This window comes from Bacillus rossius, chromosome 13 (assembly GCF_032445375.1).
Source record: "Bacillus rossius redtenbacheri isolate Brsri chromosome 13, Brsri_v3, whole genome shotgun sequence".
Classification (NCBI taxonomy): domain Eukaryota; kingdom Metazoa; phylum Arthropoda; class Insecta; order Phasmatodea; family Bacillidae; genus Bacillus; species Bacillus rossius.
Genome location: NC_086340.1, coordinates 2511899 through 2529075, shown reverse-complemented (window position 1 = coordinate 2529075; position 17177 = coordinate 2511899). Strand labels below are relative to the sequence as shown.

At 44.0% G+C, this 17177-nt stretch overlaps 1 protein-coding gene across 2 annotated transcripts in view; it reads left to right on the top strand.

Annotated features, from left to right (window-relative positions):
• LOC134538098 (neprilysin-2) overlaps nt 1–17177 on the top strand; it is a 78013-nt gene extending 60836 nt beyond the window's left edge. For both annotated transcript variants that reach the window (XM_063379117.1, XM_063379116.1), the window contains exons 3-14: nt 494–598; nt 1542–1787; nt 3173–3381; nt 4532–4708; nt 5502–5719; nt 7051–7209; nt 8672–8815; nt 10065–10161; nt 11196–11364; nt 13125–13243; nt 14937–15068; nt 15753–17177. In XM_063379117.1, coding sequence (XP_063235187.1) covers nt 494–598; nt 1542–1787; nt 3173–3381; nt 4532–4708; nt 5502–5719; nt 7051–7209; nt 8672–8815; nt 10065–10161; nt 11196–11364; nt 13125–13243; nt 14937–15068; nt 15753–16091 — 2114 coding nt within the window. In that variant the 3' untranslated portion in view covers nt 16092–17177. The remainder of the gene's footprint in view (nt 1–493; nt 599–1541; nt 1788–3172; nt 3382–4531; nt 4709–5501; nt 5720–7050; nt 7210–8671; nt 8816–10064; nt 10162–11195; nt 11365–13124; nt 13244–14936; nt 15069–15752) is intronic.

Below are 17177 nucleotides of genomic sequence, written 5' to 3'. Positions count from 1 at the left end.
GAATAGTGAGGTTGTGTTTACCGCGTATGTCGCGCATCATGGATGGAGACCCGGAAATTTCTCAGATTCGTCTGGCCTCAGGGTAGAACTCAGATCCATGTGTGTGCTCAACCTATGTCTGCTTTCCCATTGGTTGATTTACTAGCGAGAACATTTTACTTTCTTTCCCAGCTGCGTATTGTTGGCTCACAGTCGTAGAGGGACGTGTCCAAATAACTTAAGTGCAATCATGAACACGGTGCGCTGGAATGCACTGAAATCGGTTTTGCAGCCTCGTGCAGGGCACAGTTTATCAGAACGGTTGCTTTTTTCTTTACCAAACGGGGATTCGGTTTGGACACGTTATGGAGTTAGGTTGCAGTTGTATCTCAGCAAGGTGGTGCTTGTTCGCTGCCTTGCCCGGATGTCTTGGAATACCGCCCGAGAGTGCAAGGTGACTGATGAGTGCAGGCTGTTGTGGTGGAGGTCGCTGAGGCCGGTGCTGTGTCCGCAGACTCGCTGCCACCCATGACGGCCGCGGTGGCCGACAACAAGACGGTGAGCTGCTCCAGCGCGCAGAGGCAGGAGGTGTGCCTGACGCCCGGCTGTGTGCACGCAGGTGAGCCCCCGGGTGAGCTGGTGTGCCACCGCAGTCCAGCGATACCACCACTTCCAACACACGCCCGCATAGCATGCTCGAATCAAGCTTACCATGATGAGTGCAGCAAGCATACATGCCACGTGGGCGCAGTTCTCCCCATTTCCACGTACCGTCCCCTAGAACTGCCGCACGTTCCTTGCAATCACATACACTCCTCAAGCCATTCTCTGGCATCGCCTCTCCCCCATTTGTTCAACTGTTCTCCTCTTCACTCGGGGAGCGTACCCGAGTTTACCTTCCTACTAGGGAATTCTCTCTGTCCTGTCACTATCGCTGACACCCTTCCTCCTCATCCCATTCATTACCTAATACAATCTCACCGGCCTCCTTTCCTTTGGCATATCCCACTTAATACTCTGAGCTCTGATTGGCTAACGAGATGCTCGCCCTTTCCACCCCACTTCAGTCCATTCTCCACTTCCACCTAGCTGGCTCTCCTCTGTACCTTACTGTCAACGATACGTTAAAAGTAGACAAAAGAACCATGAGCACAATATGATACTGTGCCTCATAGTCAGTCCATGTTACTGTTCTTGCAATGCTTCTTGGTTCGTTGTGGCCCTCGGTGTGGTTTGTTATTGCCTGCTTTCCAAGATGGCATTTTTCAGTTTGTATTGCTTACCTTAAGAATGACATGGTTCAGTGTTGCCGGCAGTCCGAGAAGTCGTCTAACAGTTTGCATTTCTCCCCTTGATGGGCAGTCCAAAAAGGCATCTTCCAGTTTGCACCGCTCCCTTTATTGGTAGTGTGGTTTGCTGTTTCTGGCAGTCCAAGAAGGCATCTTCCAGTTTGTACCGCTCCCTTTAATTGTGGTGTTGTTTGCTGTTGCTGGCAGTCCAAGAAGTCATCTTCCAGTTTGTACCGCTCCCTTTAATGGTGGTGTGTTTGCTGTTGTCGGCAGCGTCCAGCGTGCTGGAGAGTCTGGACACGGACGTGCACCCGTGCGACGACTTCTACCAGTTCGCTTGCGGCCGCTACGTGAGGGAGAAGATCATACCCGACGACAAGTCGTCCATGAACCGCTTCATCGTGATCAACGACCGCCTGCAGGAGCAGCTGAGGCTGATCATCGAGGAGCCCGCGCAGCCGGGCGAGCTTAGGCCCTTCCGCCTCGTCAAGCAGCTGTACAAGGCCTGCATGAACAAGAGTGAGTTCCACTCTGTACCTGGGCCAGTGATCTCAATCTGCCAAGTCTTACATTGTTGGAAACTACAATAAATTTATGGACTTTTCAACGAATAATATACCTGGACCAATGGTCTCAATCTGTAAAGTGTTACATTGTTGAAAATTACAGTAAATTTATGGACTTTTCAATAAAGAACATACCTGGACCAATGATCTCAATCTGTAAAGTTTTACATTGTTGAAAATTACTGTAAATTTATGGACTTTCCAAGAAAGAATATAACTCAAATAAAAAAAAAAAATCTTCGTAATTTCAAATTACGTAGAAACTTAGGCATATTTCGACTTCCAAGTCATGCGATTCGTTCTGAACAAAGGTAAACACACAAGTGGGCAAGATAATAGTGTTTTTGCTGTAGAGTTAAACAGTTTTTGAATGTTTTGTTAATACACCAAAAATATTCTTTTGGATTCATGTTCTAAATAAGTTAACGCGGTGTCCTCAAATGAAAGAAGATCGCCATAGATTTACGAAGGTCCCTGGATAATCTTTAACCAGCGTTCTTCATAAATTAAAGGTAGGGAGTTTCCAACAGTGAGGCCATTCAAAGTTCGGCTAGCAGAAGGTTACTGGCTGGCAAATCAGTGGACTTCACTTGGCGCTTACGAAATTTCCTGATAAATTATCCGCAGATCAGTTTCATTAATGCTTACGGTCAATTTTCCAGTAGAATCGTGTCATTGTACGTGGCAGTAAAATCTTTGAAATTTTGTTTTCTAATACATAATCATGAACTGAAATAGATATTGACCAGCACATTATGTAAGAAGATAATTGAAATATAATTCTCTTTTTCCCATTATTGTCCATATTTTTAAAAGAATACTAGACAAGCAATAAATAATGAAAAGCACCACCGCGGGTCCCTGGGCAATTGCCCGGCTTGACCTGCCCTGAAGCCGCCCCTGACTACACACACAAAAAGGAATATAGGTGACGCACATTTTCTTTTCTAATCTGCACTGCTAAACACGACCACCTTTATTTTACGAATAGCACAGGTTACATGTTATCCAGTTATGTTCGTTAATTTACGGGCATCTTCGTAAATTTATGGGCAGGCCTATTGAGTTCAATTACTCTGAACATGAACTTAAAGAGCCTGTCTTGGAATGTAAACAACAACTCGAAAAAAAACTGTAAGTATTCAGAAAATGCTCTTCTCTGCCTTTGAAGTGCCTGTTGGACTTGTTCACAACAGACGTTGGAACTCGGAAGTCGACGTGGTTTCCACGGACAACCAACAAACACCTGTGCCATAGCTTGTTTGGGGGGGGGGGGGGGCACTGCTCGGTGGAAGGTCCTGCGCGTGAGGGTGAGCAGGTGTGTGCTGGGACCCGCAGGTCTGATCGAGGACCTGGGGCTGCAGCCCATGCGCTCCCTGCTGGACCAGATGGGAGGCTGGCCGGTCATCTCCGACCAGTGGGACCCCGCGCAGTTCTCCTGGCTCGGCAGCGTCTACCAGTTCCGCAAGCTCGGCTACAGCGTCGACTTCTTCATGGACTTCTCGGTGGCCACCGACGCCAAGAACTCCACCTACCGCGCCATCAACGTGAGTCGCCCCTTCGGCCCACGTGCTGGCGCGGGGCATCAACTGTTTTGGTGGCGCTTTTCCCTGTACTTCGTACGACTTGTGTGTTACTTCAGTGGGCGGCATGTGCTTAGCTTGTCATACTGTTAACTTGACACCCTATCATACCCCGGTACAGGGGCGCATATCTGTAGGACTTGGGGGCCCGCGTGGCCGAGAATTTCGAGTGTGTGTTTTAACAGACACATTGTCATCTCTTATGATGTATACTGCTCATATTTTGGCCTACATGCATGCAATAAGCAGAAAACTTTAAAATATACAGAAAGTTTTTCATAAAATATAGTTTTGATGTTTACTTTTATCAGCTCCGTTTTACAACCATGATTTTGCAAGCGCAAGCGGGCCCTCTAAGTGAGGGGCTCCTTAATTCCAGGGTGGTGGAGCCCCCTGTCCCCCCACCCACCCCGGGATCTGTGCCCATGCTACAGTATATTATAACTACTATCAGGGTAGACCCCATATTCCTACTCACAGTGGAGGAATGGCTATCTTTCATTGGTTCCCTCTTGTGTTAGCCAACATCTTTCTTTTTGACTCAAGCCATTTTGACAGATACCCCAGAAATTCCATTAATACCATTTGTCTCAGGTTAAAATTCTCCATCCTCAATATACTTTATTGGCTGATTTGTAGGTATATGTGATCTGGTAGCTCTGTTAACATCTGGTAGTTGAATGGCCCACAGTCGTAGAGGGGAGTGTCCAAAACAGTTGTGATCCAATCATAAAAGCAATGCAAATGAATGCATCCTACCTCGTAACCAATAGCCACCACGAAATTGCGAGGTCTCTACACATGGACTCTGGTCGATGGGTGTTAACTAGGGACTGGAAAAAATTCGCAGTTTGAATTAACTCTAGGATAAACTCCACAATCCTGTTTTTATTTGGGAAAATCACACATGCTCAGTGGCTACTGACTTGTGACATATTTTTACTGAGATGCTTGTGTTTCGGTACTTCTTTCGCTGGGGGTTATTCATTGGCTGCTAGAATATCCACCATGGTGTTTATAACCTGAAGCAATAAGCGGAGTGCTCATAGTAGTCCACAATGATGATGATGAGGCTTGTCCATGCTGAGAGCGTGTGTGTGCTCTCTGCCGACAGCTGGACCAGGCCTCGCTCGGGCTCAGCCGGGAGTACCTGGTGAAGGGCCGAGAAGACCCCATCGTGGAGGCGTACCGCCAGTACCAGGTGGACGTGGCGGTGGCCTTCGGCGGCGACAGGCAGCGCGCCGAGCGGGAGCTGGGCGAGTCGCTGGACTTCGAGATCCAACTGGCCAACGTGCGTATCCACCGGCGGCCAGCTATCCGTGCCTCACGCTTGGGGGACAAGATCTCGTTTCTTTAGCAGGAGATTTCTGTCCCGTCGTTATTATCTTTTGTGAATTATGTTTATTCACAAAGAAAAATATTGAACAAAAAGTACAGCTAAATGTTTCATAGCACTTTTTCACGGGAACAGTGTAATTTTGACCAATATATGATGCACTTGTACAATATAATAATCTATATAATATATATATATATATATATATATATATATATATATATATATATAATATATATATATATATATATATATATATATATATATATATATATATATATATATATATATATATATAGATGTTCGTTCCACTTAGTTTTTATCGCATTGCCCTCAGCAGCGCGAGGGTTCGAGTCCCGGCCGCGACCCTGCCAAAGAAAATAATTTAACAACACTTTAGAAGAAACTAGTATCATCTTTTTCACATCACACATAAACTCTGTTGTACAACATCTTCCATGTCCTGCAGTGGTGGATCCAGGATTTTGGTTTGGGAGGGGCTTGACCCAGCTGAGGCTAGGCTTTATCAAGGCAAACACTAAAACAAAAGTGAACCCAGATGCTTTTGGAGGGGGCTTGAGCCCCTTAGCCCCCCTCTGGATCCGCTACTGATGTCCTGGAACTCTGGGTTCGATGCTCTGTCCTGGCACACGGATCATGAAGTCCGCGGTGGCGATGATGACGACGATACAGTCTGCTGTCAGAGCACGATGGCGGCGGGCACCGAGTAGCGGGCGCGGTGTTGCAGATCTCCCTGCCGAGCGAGAAGCGGCGCAACATCACGCAGCTGTACAACGCCATGGACGTGGAGACGCTGCAGAAGAAGCACCCCAGCATCCCGTGGCTGGAGTACATCAACACGCTGCTGCCACCTGGCGTGAAGGTCGACAACCAGGAGAAGGTGGTGGTGGCCGTGCCGTCCTTCCTGAAGAGCCTGGAGGCGCTGCTGAGCAACACTCCCAAGAGGTGGGTGCCGTGTGTCCGACACGATCTCCGCCCAGGTTCCTGTCCCTGAAGGGACCGGTGACTCTTCACCTCGTTTCTTTCTTTTTTGGCAAGGGGGGCGGGTTGGTTACGTAATAAATACAATACATTAAAGGAAAGTGGAAGAATTAAATACCTTTTGCTTTTGATTTCAACCGAGTTTTCATGATTTCGTGTAAGGAAAACTTTTATTTTATTGACTCATTTCACACAATTTCACCAGACTTTATATCATTTTGCATTTACAAAACTATGTCACCCTTAAAATAAATTAGCACAATTGGCTTAAAGTAAAAATTGTTATTAAAAAAAGTATTTTTTTCCCGAATGTTCCGGGGAAGCGCTCCTGAACCTCCTTCACGGAGGTCCTGTCCGCTCATTCTAGGGCCACCCCTGGTTTTCGATACACCTGCGCCAGAGATGTGCAGGAAACGTTGGTGCTTACGTGAAATAATACCGCAGGCAGCCCGCTAGGGTGAGCTAGTGTCGAGGCTAAATAGGTGTTGTAAGTGCCCAGGCGAATTAACTGAGATCTGGAAAAAAAACTCAATTCAATGTCTCCCCATATCTGTATGCCGCATACCTACCTAATAAGCAGAAGCAAAGCTCGGAACCAGCCTTGATAAAACTGTGTGGCAGTCTTGCACAGCCAATCTAATTCACTTGGAGAGATTTTGCCAGAAGCCAAAATGCTATGTGGGCAAGGTGCTTCAAAATTCGGAGCGCACTCTAAGCTCTGTGGGTGGTAAAACACTGAACTTTCATTTGGGACGACCCTCAATATTATTAGAATGGCTGAATGAATGAATGAATGAATGGATAAATGAGGACTTAACGTCTCTTCGCCATCGGGGTCATCAGGGATGGTGAGTGGTGAGGAGACAATAATGGAACATTGACAGAATAAACAAGCAGACGGAACGGGAGCACCCAGAACATGTTTCACAGTTCCGGAACACTCGGGCGTGACTCAGCCAGGGGCGTAGCCAGGGGGTTTAGGGGTTCAACCCCCCCCCCCCCCCCCTTTAGTACCAAATCTTTAATTAAATTTCTTATTCATCACTCAAACAAATGTCATATTAAAAATTAATAAAAATTTTACCATTACAATATTTAAATTTAAGTACCGAAAACTGCTGAAATAGCACTATTTTACACCTTAAAATCCAAATTCTCCCGGGGGAGGACCACCGGACCCACCGCTTTAATACGGGGGTGGGGGGGGGCCATGCTTCTTAACACCCCCCATACACAAATCCTGGCTACGCCACTGGACCCAGCACAGTGTGACAGCGGGCGGGGGCGGTGCGCAGGACGCTGGCCAACTACGTCGTGACGAGGGCCGTGCTGTCCTCGGTGAGCTACTTGACGGAGGACCTGCGCAGCAAGCAGCTCAAGTTCGCGTCGGCGCTGACGGGCAAGACGGAGCGGGAGTCGCGCTGGAAGGAGTGCGTCGACATCGTGTCCGGCGGGTGAGCGGTCTGCCCGTGCCTCTGTCCCTCTGTCCCCCAGTTCCTCAGTCCCTCAGTCCCTCAGTCCCTCTGTCCCTCTGTCCCTCTGTCCCTCAGTCCCTCAGTCCCTCAGTCCCTCTGTCCCTCTGTCCCTCTGTCCCTCTGTGCCTCTGTCCCTCTGTCCCTCAGTCCCTCTGTCACTCTGTCCCTCTGTCACTCTGTACCTCTGTCACTCTGTCCCTCAGTCCCTCTGTCCCTCAGTCCCTCAGTCCCTCTGTCCCTCAGTCTCTCTGTCCATCAGTCCCTCTGTCCCTCTGTCCCTCAGTCCCTCTGTCCCTCTGTCCCTCTGTCCCTCTGTCCCTCTGTGCCTCTGTACCTCAGTCCCTCTGTCCCTCTGTCCCTCTGTGCCTCTGTCCCTCTGTCCCTCTGTCCCTCTGTGCCTCTGTCCCTCAGTCCCTCAGTGCCTCTGTCCCTCTGTCCCTCAGTGCCTCTGTCCCTCTGTCCCTCAGTCCCTCTGTCCCTCAGTCCCTCTGTCTCTTTGTCCCTCAGTCCCTCAGTCCCTCTGTTCCTCAGTCCCTCTGTCACTCTGTCCCTCAGTCCCTCTATCCCTCTGTACCTCAGGCCCTCTGTCACTCTGTCCCTCTGTCACTCTGTCCCTCTATCACTCTGTCCCTATGTCACTCAGGCCCTCTGTCACTCTGTCCCTCTGTCACTCAGTCCCTCTGTCACTCTGTCCCTCAGTCACTCTGTCACTCTGTCCCTCAGTCCCTCTGTCCCTCTGTCACTCTGTCCCTCAGTCCCTCAGGCCCTCCATCACTCTGTTCCTCTGTCCCTCTGTCCTTACTTACATTCCAATACTTCTTTCATTTTTCAAGTGAAAACTTCTTTAGCAGCGTTGGGCGATTTTTGGTAGGGGAAAAACTTACAGGTTCGCGTCACCGACATGCTTGTGTCGTGTTGTGCCAGATTTGCAACGCACAGCATCCTGTGTACATGTATATGCATATAGACACTAATACATTGCATATACTCGACTGTATCGTGTGCTTGTTGGACTCTTTTTTTTGGATGGGTAAAAATCTCGTGAGTTCGCGTCACCGACATGCTGTAGTAGCAGTAAGTGAAGTTAGTTTGACCACGTGAATACAGGACCTAGGTCTGACATCACTGGTAAGTCATAGCTAGGTAGTGAATTTTTATGTAAATTTTTTCATACCACTGACATCTGTTGTGATTAAAAAAAATGATGGAAGGACAAATGATATCATGCTGACATCGTACCGATATACTACCAAAATCATTTTTTTTTTACGTACATTTGACATGGAATTGATGTCACATTACACATTTAAAAACAAAGATTAAAGTTTTCACTTCTGTCGACAGTCCCCATGACTGATCAAATTTTTTTTTAATCATAGATAGGTACTATTTAAGCGTACCGCACACGAACGGCAGGACTGTACCTACGGTCACATTGCAGGATCTCGCTGCCTGTGGGGTCGCTGTACGTGCGCAAGTACTTCAAGGAGGAGGCGAAGACAGCCGCGCTGGAAATGGTGCAAGACATCAGGAACGAGTTCGTGAAGATACTGAAGGCCGTTGATTGGATGGACGAGGACACGAGGTTCGTAAACAGGTGTCGCTTCCACCCAAGTCTCGTTCGCGAGCAGGTAGGTACCTCCGTTCTACAGACATGACTTTATGCCTTTATTTTGAGCTCAATTTCATTTTGACGTGATAACGTCTTATAAATCGATGAACGCCGGCTGCACGCACGAAAAAGGGTTTCGTGAGCCTGAGCCGAGCGTGCAAGAACCGGGGCCAACCACCACGCGAGAAAATCGTCTATAATATCAAACAGGTTAAGGCGGGCTTTTTAACTAATTGTCCGTGATTATATTTAAACAAATTATTTAAATAAAATTTGAAAAAACTAGAAATAATATCATCAATTTTCATTAATTTTTTCTTATGAAGTTATCACGTAAAATTATCGTCCATAAACCGACTTTACAGACAACCCCCTTTTTTAAAAAAAAAAAAATTGATGTTTTTAGGTTTTTATTTTTTTTTTCAAAGTTGTTTTTTTAACATGTATATTGGTATACTTTTTATGCTGCATTTTTGTGATAAAATAATTTGTAATAAATTGGTCTAAAACAGATACATTCAGAAAAAGAAAAATAAATTAGCAAGCATTTGTGGTTTAAAAGTGATCCAATAAGAGATACACAATAAAACAAATTAATTTAATTTTTCTGGTCCAAACAGTTTAGTACAATTTTTTTTAAACCGGAAATGACATTCCTTGAATTTCAAGAATTTAAAAGATTACTTTCTATATGATTTAAATTACGTTTTGGTTAAATGCTACTTTATTCCATATTACTTGTATTTCATTGCTGTTCATTCATGTTATGCTGTTTCTGACGTGCTTTTCAGTGTTATTTTGGTTTTATTGCAATTCACTGTATAATATTGTCCCTACTCATTCCATATGAATTCCTTCAAATAGAAATACACAATGTCACAAAATATGATACTTATAAATCCAGGTACCAAACACCTACACCTTGTTTTTATAGTTAAAAGATGAAATAGTAGAGATGAAGTTCTCAAGATTTACTTGCTGCAAGAGAAACACAAACTCATCTGCAAAAGGATAGTTTTCAAGAGTTATCATTGGTGGATGCTTGCAGACACTGATTAATTCCAATTGCTCATGAATTCTACCATATTTGAATAATACAATAAGAAACATGTCCTGTAAATTTTTTTTTTTTTGGCTGAGCTATGGTTATGGAACATAACGGTGACTTCGCATTAATGTAAATTGCATTTTATTTTACTTTTTTTTTTATTTGCATTTTCAGGATGAAGGGCCTAGAAAAAGCAGCGTCCATGATGGTCCACATAGCGTACCCAGACGAACTTCTGGATGACAAGAAACTGGATGACTTTTACGATGGCGTAAGAACAATTATATCACAGGACTAAATATTAGAAGAAAATTATTCCATTTTTTTTTATCCATTTATTTGTCCTCTGCCTATACATACAGAGGCCATGCAACTGACAGTAAAGATTATTGCTTGTTGATTCACCACATGATGAAAAGTGGTTTCATTAAACTCCTTTTTACTTATAAGCAACCATGGAAAAAAAAATTATAAAATACTGTTGCACATACAAAAAAAACTCTTTTTTCCTTCCAGTCTTCTTTACTGTAGATGAAGACCACCTTGCCAGCAAACATTTGACTTGTTTTCCGTGTGTTCCTATTTTAGAATGATATCATGGACACACTCTGAACATTATTAGTAAATTATTTGTTTTTTCAGTAACACATTTTATAATAATATTGTAAGTAAATGTTTTAATTTCTGGTTTTGTAATCTTAAACAAACACAACTGTAGACAGGGACATAGCCGGGGGGAAAGGGGAGGTTTTCCTGACCCCTCCCTCCAGGAATTCAAATATTAAAAAAAAAAAAATGCAAAGACAGAATAAGAAAATTTCAGCAGCTTAGCTACAGGTCACAAAGAGATTATTTCGGAAGGATTATTGTAATCCTTAGTGGGCTACAATAATGTATTTCCTCCCTCTTACGGCCCGACATTCCTCATGTACAGAGGCGACAGGAATTGCCGGTTTGCACACATGCTAACTGTAAGCATGTATTTTCTACAGTCTTGGCGTGTGTGTTTCATGTATTTGATAACATTAATAGTTGAAGTTTTAACGAAGTTAAGGTTGAAGTTCTAAATGCATACTATTTTCTGAGACAGTAATAGAACAATCATTTTTCTTTTATGATCCAAATAAACAGAAAGCGTACTCATAAAAAAACTGATGCAGTGATCATACTAGACCCCCCTCTTCCACAGGATCTTGGCTACGGCCCTGCTGTAGACAGGCGGAGTGTTTAGTCATGTGCCGCTCAGAATAAATGAAACATGGCAACTGGCAAGTACAGCGCTCACACGTCCGGGTGCGTTTTCAGCTGGAGCTGCAGCCGCAGCTGTACCTGGGCAGCATCCTCAACCTCACCAAGTTCGGCACCAGCTACTCCTTCGGCCGGCTGCGCCAGAAGGTGAACAAGACGGAGTGGATCACGCACGGCCGGCCGGCCATCGTCAACGCCTTCTACAGCTCCATCGAGAACAGCATCCGTGAGTCTCTCGACTGTTCCATGATCGCCCGGGGTCTCTCGCCGGCGCGCCGAGTGTCGCTGGTTCCGTTCCAGCTCCCCGGCGGGACGCGTCACTGGCCCCGTTCGGAACCCACCGCCGTCTTGGGAGCATCCTCGTAAAAACCTCGTTGCAAAGTACTTAATAACGAAAGTATGTTCAGCGAAAGGTCTTTCATCTGGCAGTGTACGGTTAGGCAAGTTTCGTAGTTCAGCTTCAGTCGAGGCACTCGTGTTAAAATTTTATCGGTTGTGGATTCCAGCTGTTGACCCATGTGAAACTTTGACTAAAGAAATTCAATTTGAATTTGACAACTGGAACTGTATTTGAAGCTTCATTTGTTATGCAAAGCTTCGTGTTGCTCTTGAAAATATTTAATTTTTTTTTTGTGAGGTATGTCGTTTGCTTGAATAACGTTGGTTTCTTAAAATATGAAAAGAAGGTGCTCCTTTTGCTTTTATGAATGCTATATTAATATTATGTATGATAATTTTATTAAATTATGTTATATTATCACTCAATTGTTAATCACTTAATCAGTTTAAACATCACAAACGTTTAACTTTTTTTTTTTTTTACTTATATCCTGTATTGTATAAATTAAGCGTACCAATACAATTCACCGTGAACAATAATAGCAATTTGATTCGACTTGGCGAATATTTTTAACATTCAATTTGATATTCGCTTATAGTCATGAATTAAAAACGTTATGCTATACTTTATGCTGAACAGTTATTAAACCCTTTGGGAATTGAAAATAAAAAATATATATTTGGGTGAGAAAAACTTGGTAAACTGAGGTATGTACAGTGAAACCTCATTAATAAAAACCCTGGTAATACAAAACTCTCATTAATACAAAGTGTTTTCACAGTCCCTAGAAACTACATACGTAGGAGTTATAGTGCTAAGTATTTTGTTAAATACAAAATTATGGTTATTATACAATACAAAGTTGTTATTTCAAGGGTAAACAGTTACATGTAATGAATTTTGATTAATACTAATTTCCCAGCATAAAGTAAAGAATCATTGTGAAGATTCATTTATAATAATACTAATACCATTGATTTAGCTCATTGTAGGTTAGGGAAAAATGCTTTGAATTTTTATTCTTTGAAAATGATGGTAGTATGTTGTTTGATAGATAATTTGTATACTTTTGCTTTATTCTTCTGTCTTACATCCTTTTTAAGTGTGATACAGTAGTTGGGGGCACAGGTGTAGCCATCCTAAAATCCTAAAATTGTATTTTACAATCCCTAAAAATAAAAATACATTTTGTGTGGTATAAAATTGTGTGCAAGTTTTAAATTTATTTGAATTTTATTAAGAAATTACATAAATTTTGTGATTTAATTTTGTAATAGTTTGGTTAATATAAACCTCGTTATTGCAAAGAGACAATATTATGGTCTTTTCAGGTTTGTATTATTGAGGTTTGACTGTATACTTTGTTCTGAGATGTCCAACACAATCCGACATTAAAGCATGTCATTGCTCTACTTTTACATCTTTGCTCTCTCTCCCCCAATCATAACGTAACCGGACAACATTTGGAATTCGGTACAGTGTCCCAGGTTTTCATCTCGGAGAACACGAAGACGGGAGTCGAGATGTGTTTAATGGAATAAACCACACCCCGATCAGCTTACCGCAAATTTGAAAAAGTTCATGTGTTGTGGTGTTTTTGTCTTGCACAAGCGTTGTTTTAAGGATGTGGTTTGTGTTTGCTGCAGAGTTCCCGGCCGGGATCCTGCAAGGACACTTCTTCGGGTACGAGCGGCCACGCTACATGAATTACGGAGCGATCGGTTTCGTCATCGGACACGAGATAACTCACGGGTTTGACGACCAGGTAGGGACCTTGCACGCAACTTGCAGATCTCTTGCCTGTGACATTGTTCCGGGCTGCGCCCTTCTGAGCCCGATATGCCACCACCTCTCCTCTTACACGCTGCAAGCCCCCCTCCTTCCACCACCGCCCTCTACGACCGCCCGCTGATGTGACGTCAGTGCTCCGCTCCCGAAAGTTGCCGAGCGAGGACGAACGGGCAGTGAGTCGCGAGCGCTGCTAGAAAAAGGAGCTTCATGCACTTGTCGTCATTCTCGGATGTTTTCAATGCACACGGGCTACGTCACAGCCCTGAGAACAGAGTAGCCGGGTCCACATGCCCATTATACATGTGGTGGCGCCCTAGGATTCGACGAACACTTCAACCCCCATTGCGGTAGCACCTGTAAAGTCCTCGGCGCCGACGAACGTCCAGTGCGATCCACGTCGAGAGCCACAGAAGCACTGAAGCACACACCGGCATGTTCTGTTTCAGGGTAGTTATAGTTATGTGGGTTAACCCAACTTGCGTTGTCGAGAACACCAGTATTATAGTTGCTGGCAATTTGCTCAGGAATAAGTTTCCTACAGAAGGAGCTAATTAGCACTCGGGGCCAGAACATGATATTGTTATTTCTATTAAAGTCTTCTTCCAGAACCGAGACGTAAGAATTCATTTTGGTCTGTTCTTGGAGAGAAGATATAAATTGAGTAAAAAAAAAAAAAAAAAAAAAAAAAAAAGAGCTTTGGTTTTTTTGAAGGCAGGTTTGTACGGTTTTAAGAAGTGGAAATATTTGTACTTGCATAAGCATTTTCTTTCATTCGTGTTCCCGTTTCGCATTGTTGTTCGGTTGTTCCATTGGTTTTGGACTTATGTGCATGTTGCACCAAAGTGAAGCCTTCTCTGTCGATGCACTGGTTGTTATTGTAACCGCTGACGACGTCGCGTGGTTGACGCTGCATCGAAAGTAGGTCACTCGTCGGACATCAGTTACCAGTGTTTCTGTGCGTTCTTTCTTTTTGTTTGAGAATTTCTTAAGTTCATGACTGTAGGATTTTTTGAATTCATCATTATAACGCAAACTTTGCTTGATTTGAAAAAGTTCCTGCTTAATCTCTACCGTTTCAGATCGTGAATCGATATGTAAAGTCTTAAGCACCATGTTTTTTGAGCACAAAGTTATACCATTATAGTACTTTCTCAAATTCTTGAGCTCTGAAGGAATTGACATGGATGCTTTCTTTACATGTAGAAGCTAATATACCTAGTGATGTAAACAGCTGAACTGCAACCTTCCCCCCTTCTGCTACTCCCTGGAACAAGTGGAGGGACAATGCGCCCTTCCCCTTAACCACTATTTCCGGTGCCCCTGGTTGAAAGGAGTGTCCACAAAGCAGCAAACTTTCACCAATTGTCTTAATGTGGTGAAAATATGCATTGTCTTAATGTGGCGAAAATCCAGTGGCATACTGCGTTGTGTGGTCCAAGCCCAGGATACACATTTCATAATTTTAGTTTTACTGTTCTAACCACTTGTTTGCTTCTGGGTTGAGGCCACGGATGTGAGAATTGTGTGTCTTACGTTTTGGCGTTCCTTATTACAAAGCTGTTCGGCGTCAAGTAGTTTAGTTAGGATCTCTGGTAATGAAAGCGCACAATGTGGTTTCACTGTTGGAATGTTCAGTTGTGTGAGCACGCGGTGTGTTCGCTCCGCAGGGCCGGCAGTTCGACAAGTTGGGCAACCTGGTGGACTGGTGGGACCCCGGCACCAAGCAGAAGTACCTGCAGAAGGCGCGGTGCATCATCGAGCAGTATGGCAACTACACAGAGGACACGACCGGCCTCAAGGTACTCCTCTCTCTCTCTCTCTCTCACACTCTTTCTCTCTCTTGCATGCACTTTCTCTCATGTGCTCTAAATAACTCCATCAAACTTTAGTCCAGCTTTAAAAATTATGTATTTTCATTTAAAATTTTCTTACTTGAATAATGAATGAGGGAGAGCCAAATCTCCTTTCTGGAGAGTGATAACCACTTCAATTACACTGAAAGTAACTGTTAGAGAGATAACTAGGTAATTACCCAAAACATGTCTAATAGCTAAAAAAAAAGTATGTACCATTTTCAAATGGTAACCAGTGATTACATTAGCAAATCAGCACGGCCGTTGGTATTGCTCGCTTTTACCTTCTGCTTCCAAGTTCACGGCCGAGCACAGTCATCTCGCTGACAGTACCTTCCACCGTTGCCACGCCATCAGGCGACATTGAAACATGCAGTTAGCGTAGTTGGAGTTAGAATTCTGCCTCCGTGTTCCTACTTTGGCGACTAAGCATCGTGAATCTGAAGGCGTTAGTTCAACATACACTTGTGAAATGTGCTCGAGTTGATTCCCTTTGGCGACTAAGCATCGTAAATCTGAAGGCGTTAGTTCAACACACACTTGTGCAGTGTACTCGTCTACTATTAGCCGTGCACCGAGGCTCAAGGACGAGAGCGCCCGCGTGACGCCCGCGGCCCGTGTTTTGCGCAGCTCAACGGCATCAACACGCAGGGGGAGAACATAGCGGACAACGGCGGCATCAAGGAGGCGTACCGCGCGTACCTGGCGTGGACGGAGCGCAACGGGGAGGAGGGCCGCCTGCCGGGGCTGGACTTCTCGCCGCGCCAGATGTTCTGGATCTCGGCGGCGCAGTCATGGTGCAGCAAGTACCGGCCCGAAGCTATGCGCCAGCGCATCACCACGGGCGTGCACTCGCCGGGACGCTTCCGCGTGCTGGGGCCGTGCTCCAACGTGGAGGAGTTCTCGCGCGACTTCGCCTGCCCCGCCGGCTCGCCCATGAACCCCGTCAGCAAGTGCTCCGTGTGGTGAGCGCCTGGCTCCGGGCCTCCGCTCCGTACATTACTCCTCCACTTCTTCATTTTGTCATGTTACTAAACATTAGTGTGACAAAAAATTTGTTACATACAGAAAAAAAATCTGAACGTTCGATACATTACTCCTTCACTTCTTGATTTTGTCATGTTACTACACGCAGAAACAAAATCTGAACGTTCGATACATTACTCCTTCACTTCTTGATTTTGTCATGTAACTACACATTAGCGTGACAAAAAATTTGTTACGTACAGAAACAAAATCTGAAAGTTCGATACATTACTCCTCCACTTCTTGATTTTGTCATGTTACTACACGCAGAAACAAAATCTGAACGTTTGATACATTACTCCTCCACTTCTTGATTTTGTCATGTTACTACACATTAGTGTAGCAAAAACTTGTTACGTACAGAAACAAAATCTGAACGTTCGATACATTACTCCTTCACTTCTTGATTTTGTCATGTTACTACACGCAGAAACAAAATCTGAACGTTCGATACATTACTCCTTCACTTCTTGATTTTGTCATGTAACTAATCATTAGCGTGACAAAAAATTTGTTACGTACAGAAACAAAATCTGAACGTTCAATACATTACTCCTCCACTTCTTGATTTTGTCATGTTACTACATGCAGAAACAAAATCTGAACGTTTGATACATTACTCCTCCACTTCTTGATTTTGTCATGTTACTACACATTAGCGTAGCAAAAACTTGTTACGTACAGAAACACAATCTGAACGTTCGATAAATTACTCCTTCACTTCTTGATTTTGTCATGTTACTACACACAGAAACAAAATCTGAACGTTTGATACATTACTCCTCCACTTCTTGATTTTGTCATGTAACTACACATTAGCGTAACAAAAAATTTGTTACGTACAGAAACAAAATCTGAACGTTCGATACATTACTCCTTCACTTCTTGATTTTGTCATGTAACTACACATTAGCGTAACAAAAAATTTGTTACGCACAGAAACAAAATCTGAACGTTCGATACAATACCATTAATTTGCCATAAAATTATTCTCACAAATACAGGAATTTGTTCTCCACTGGTTTTCAG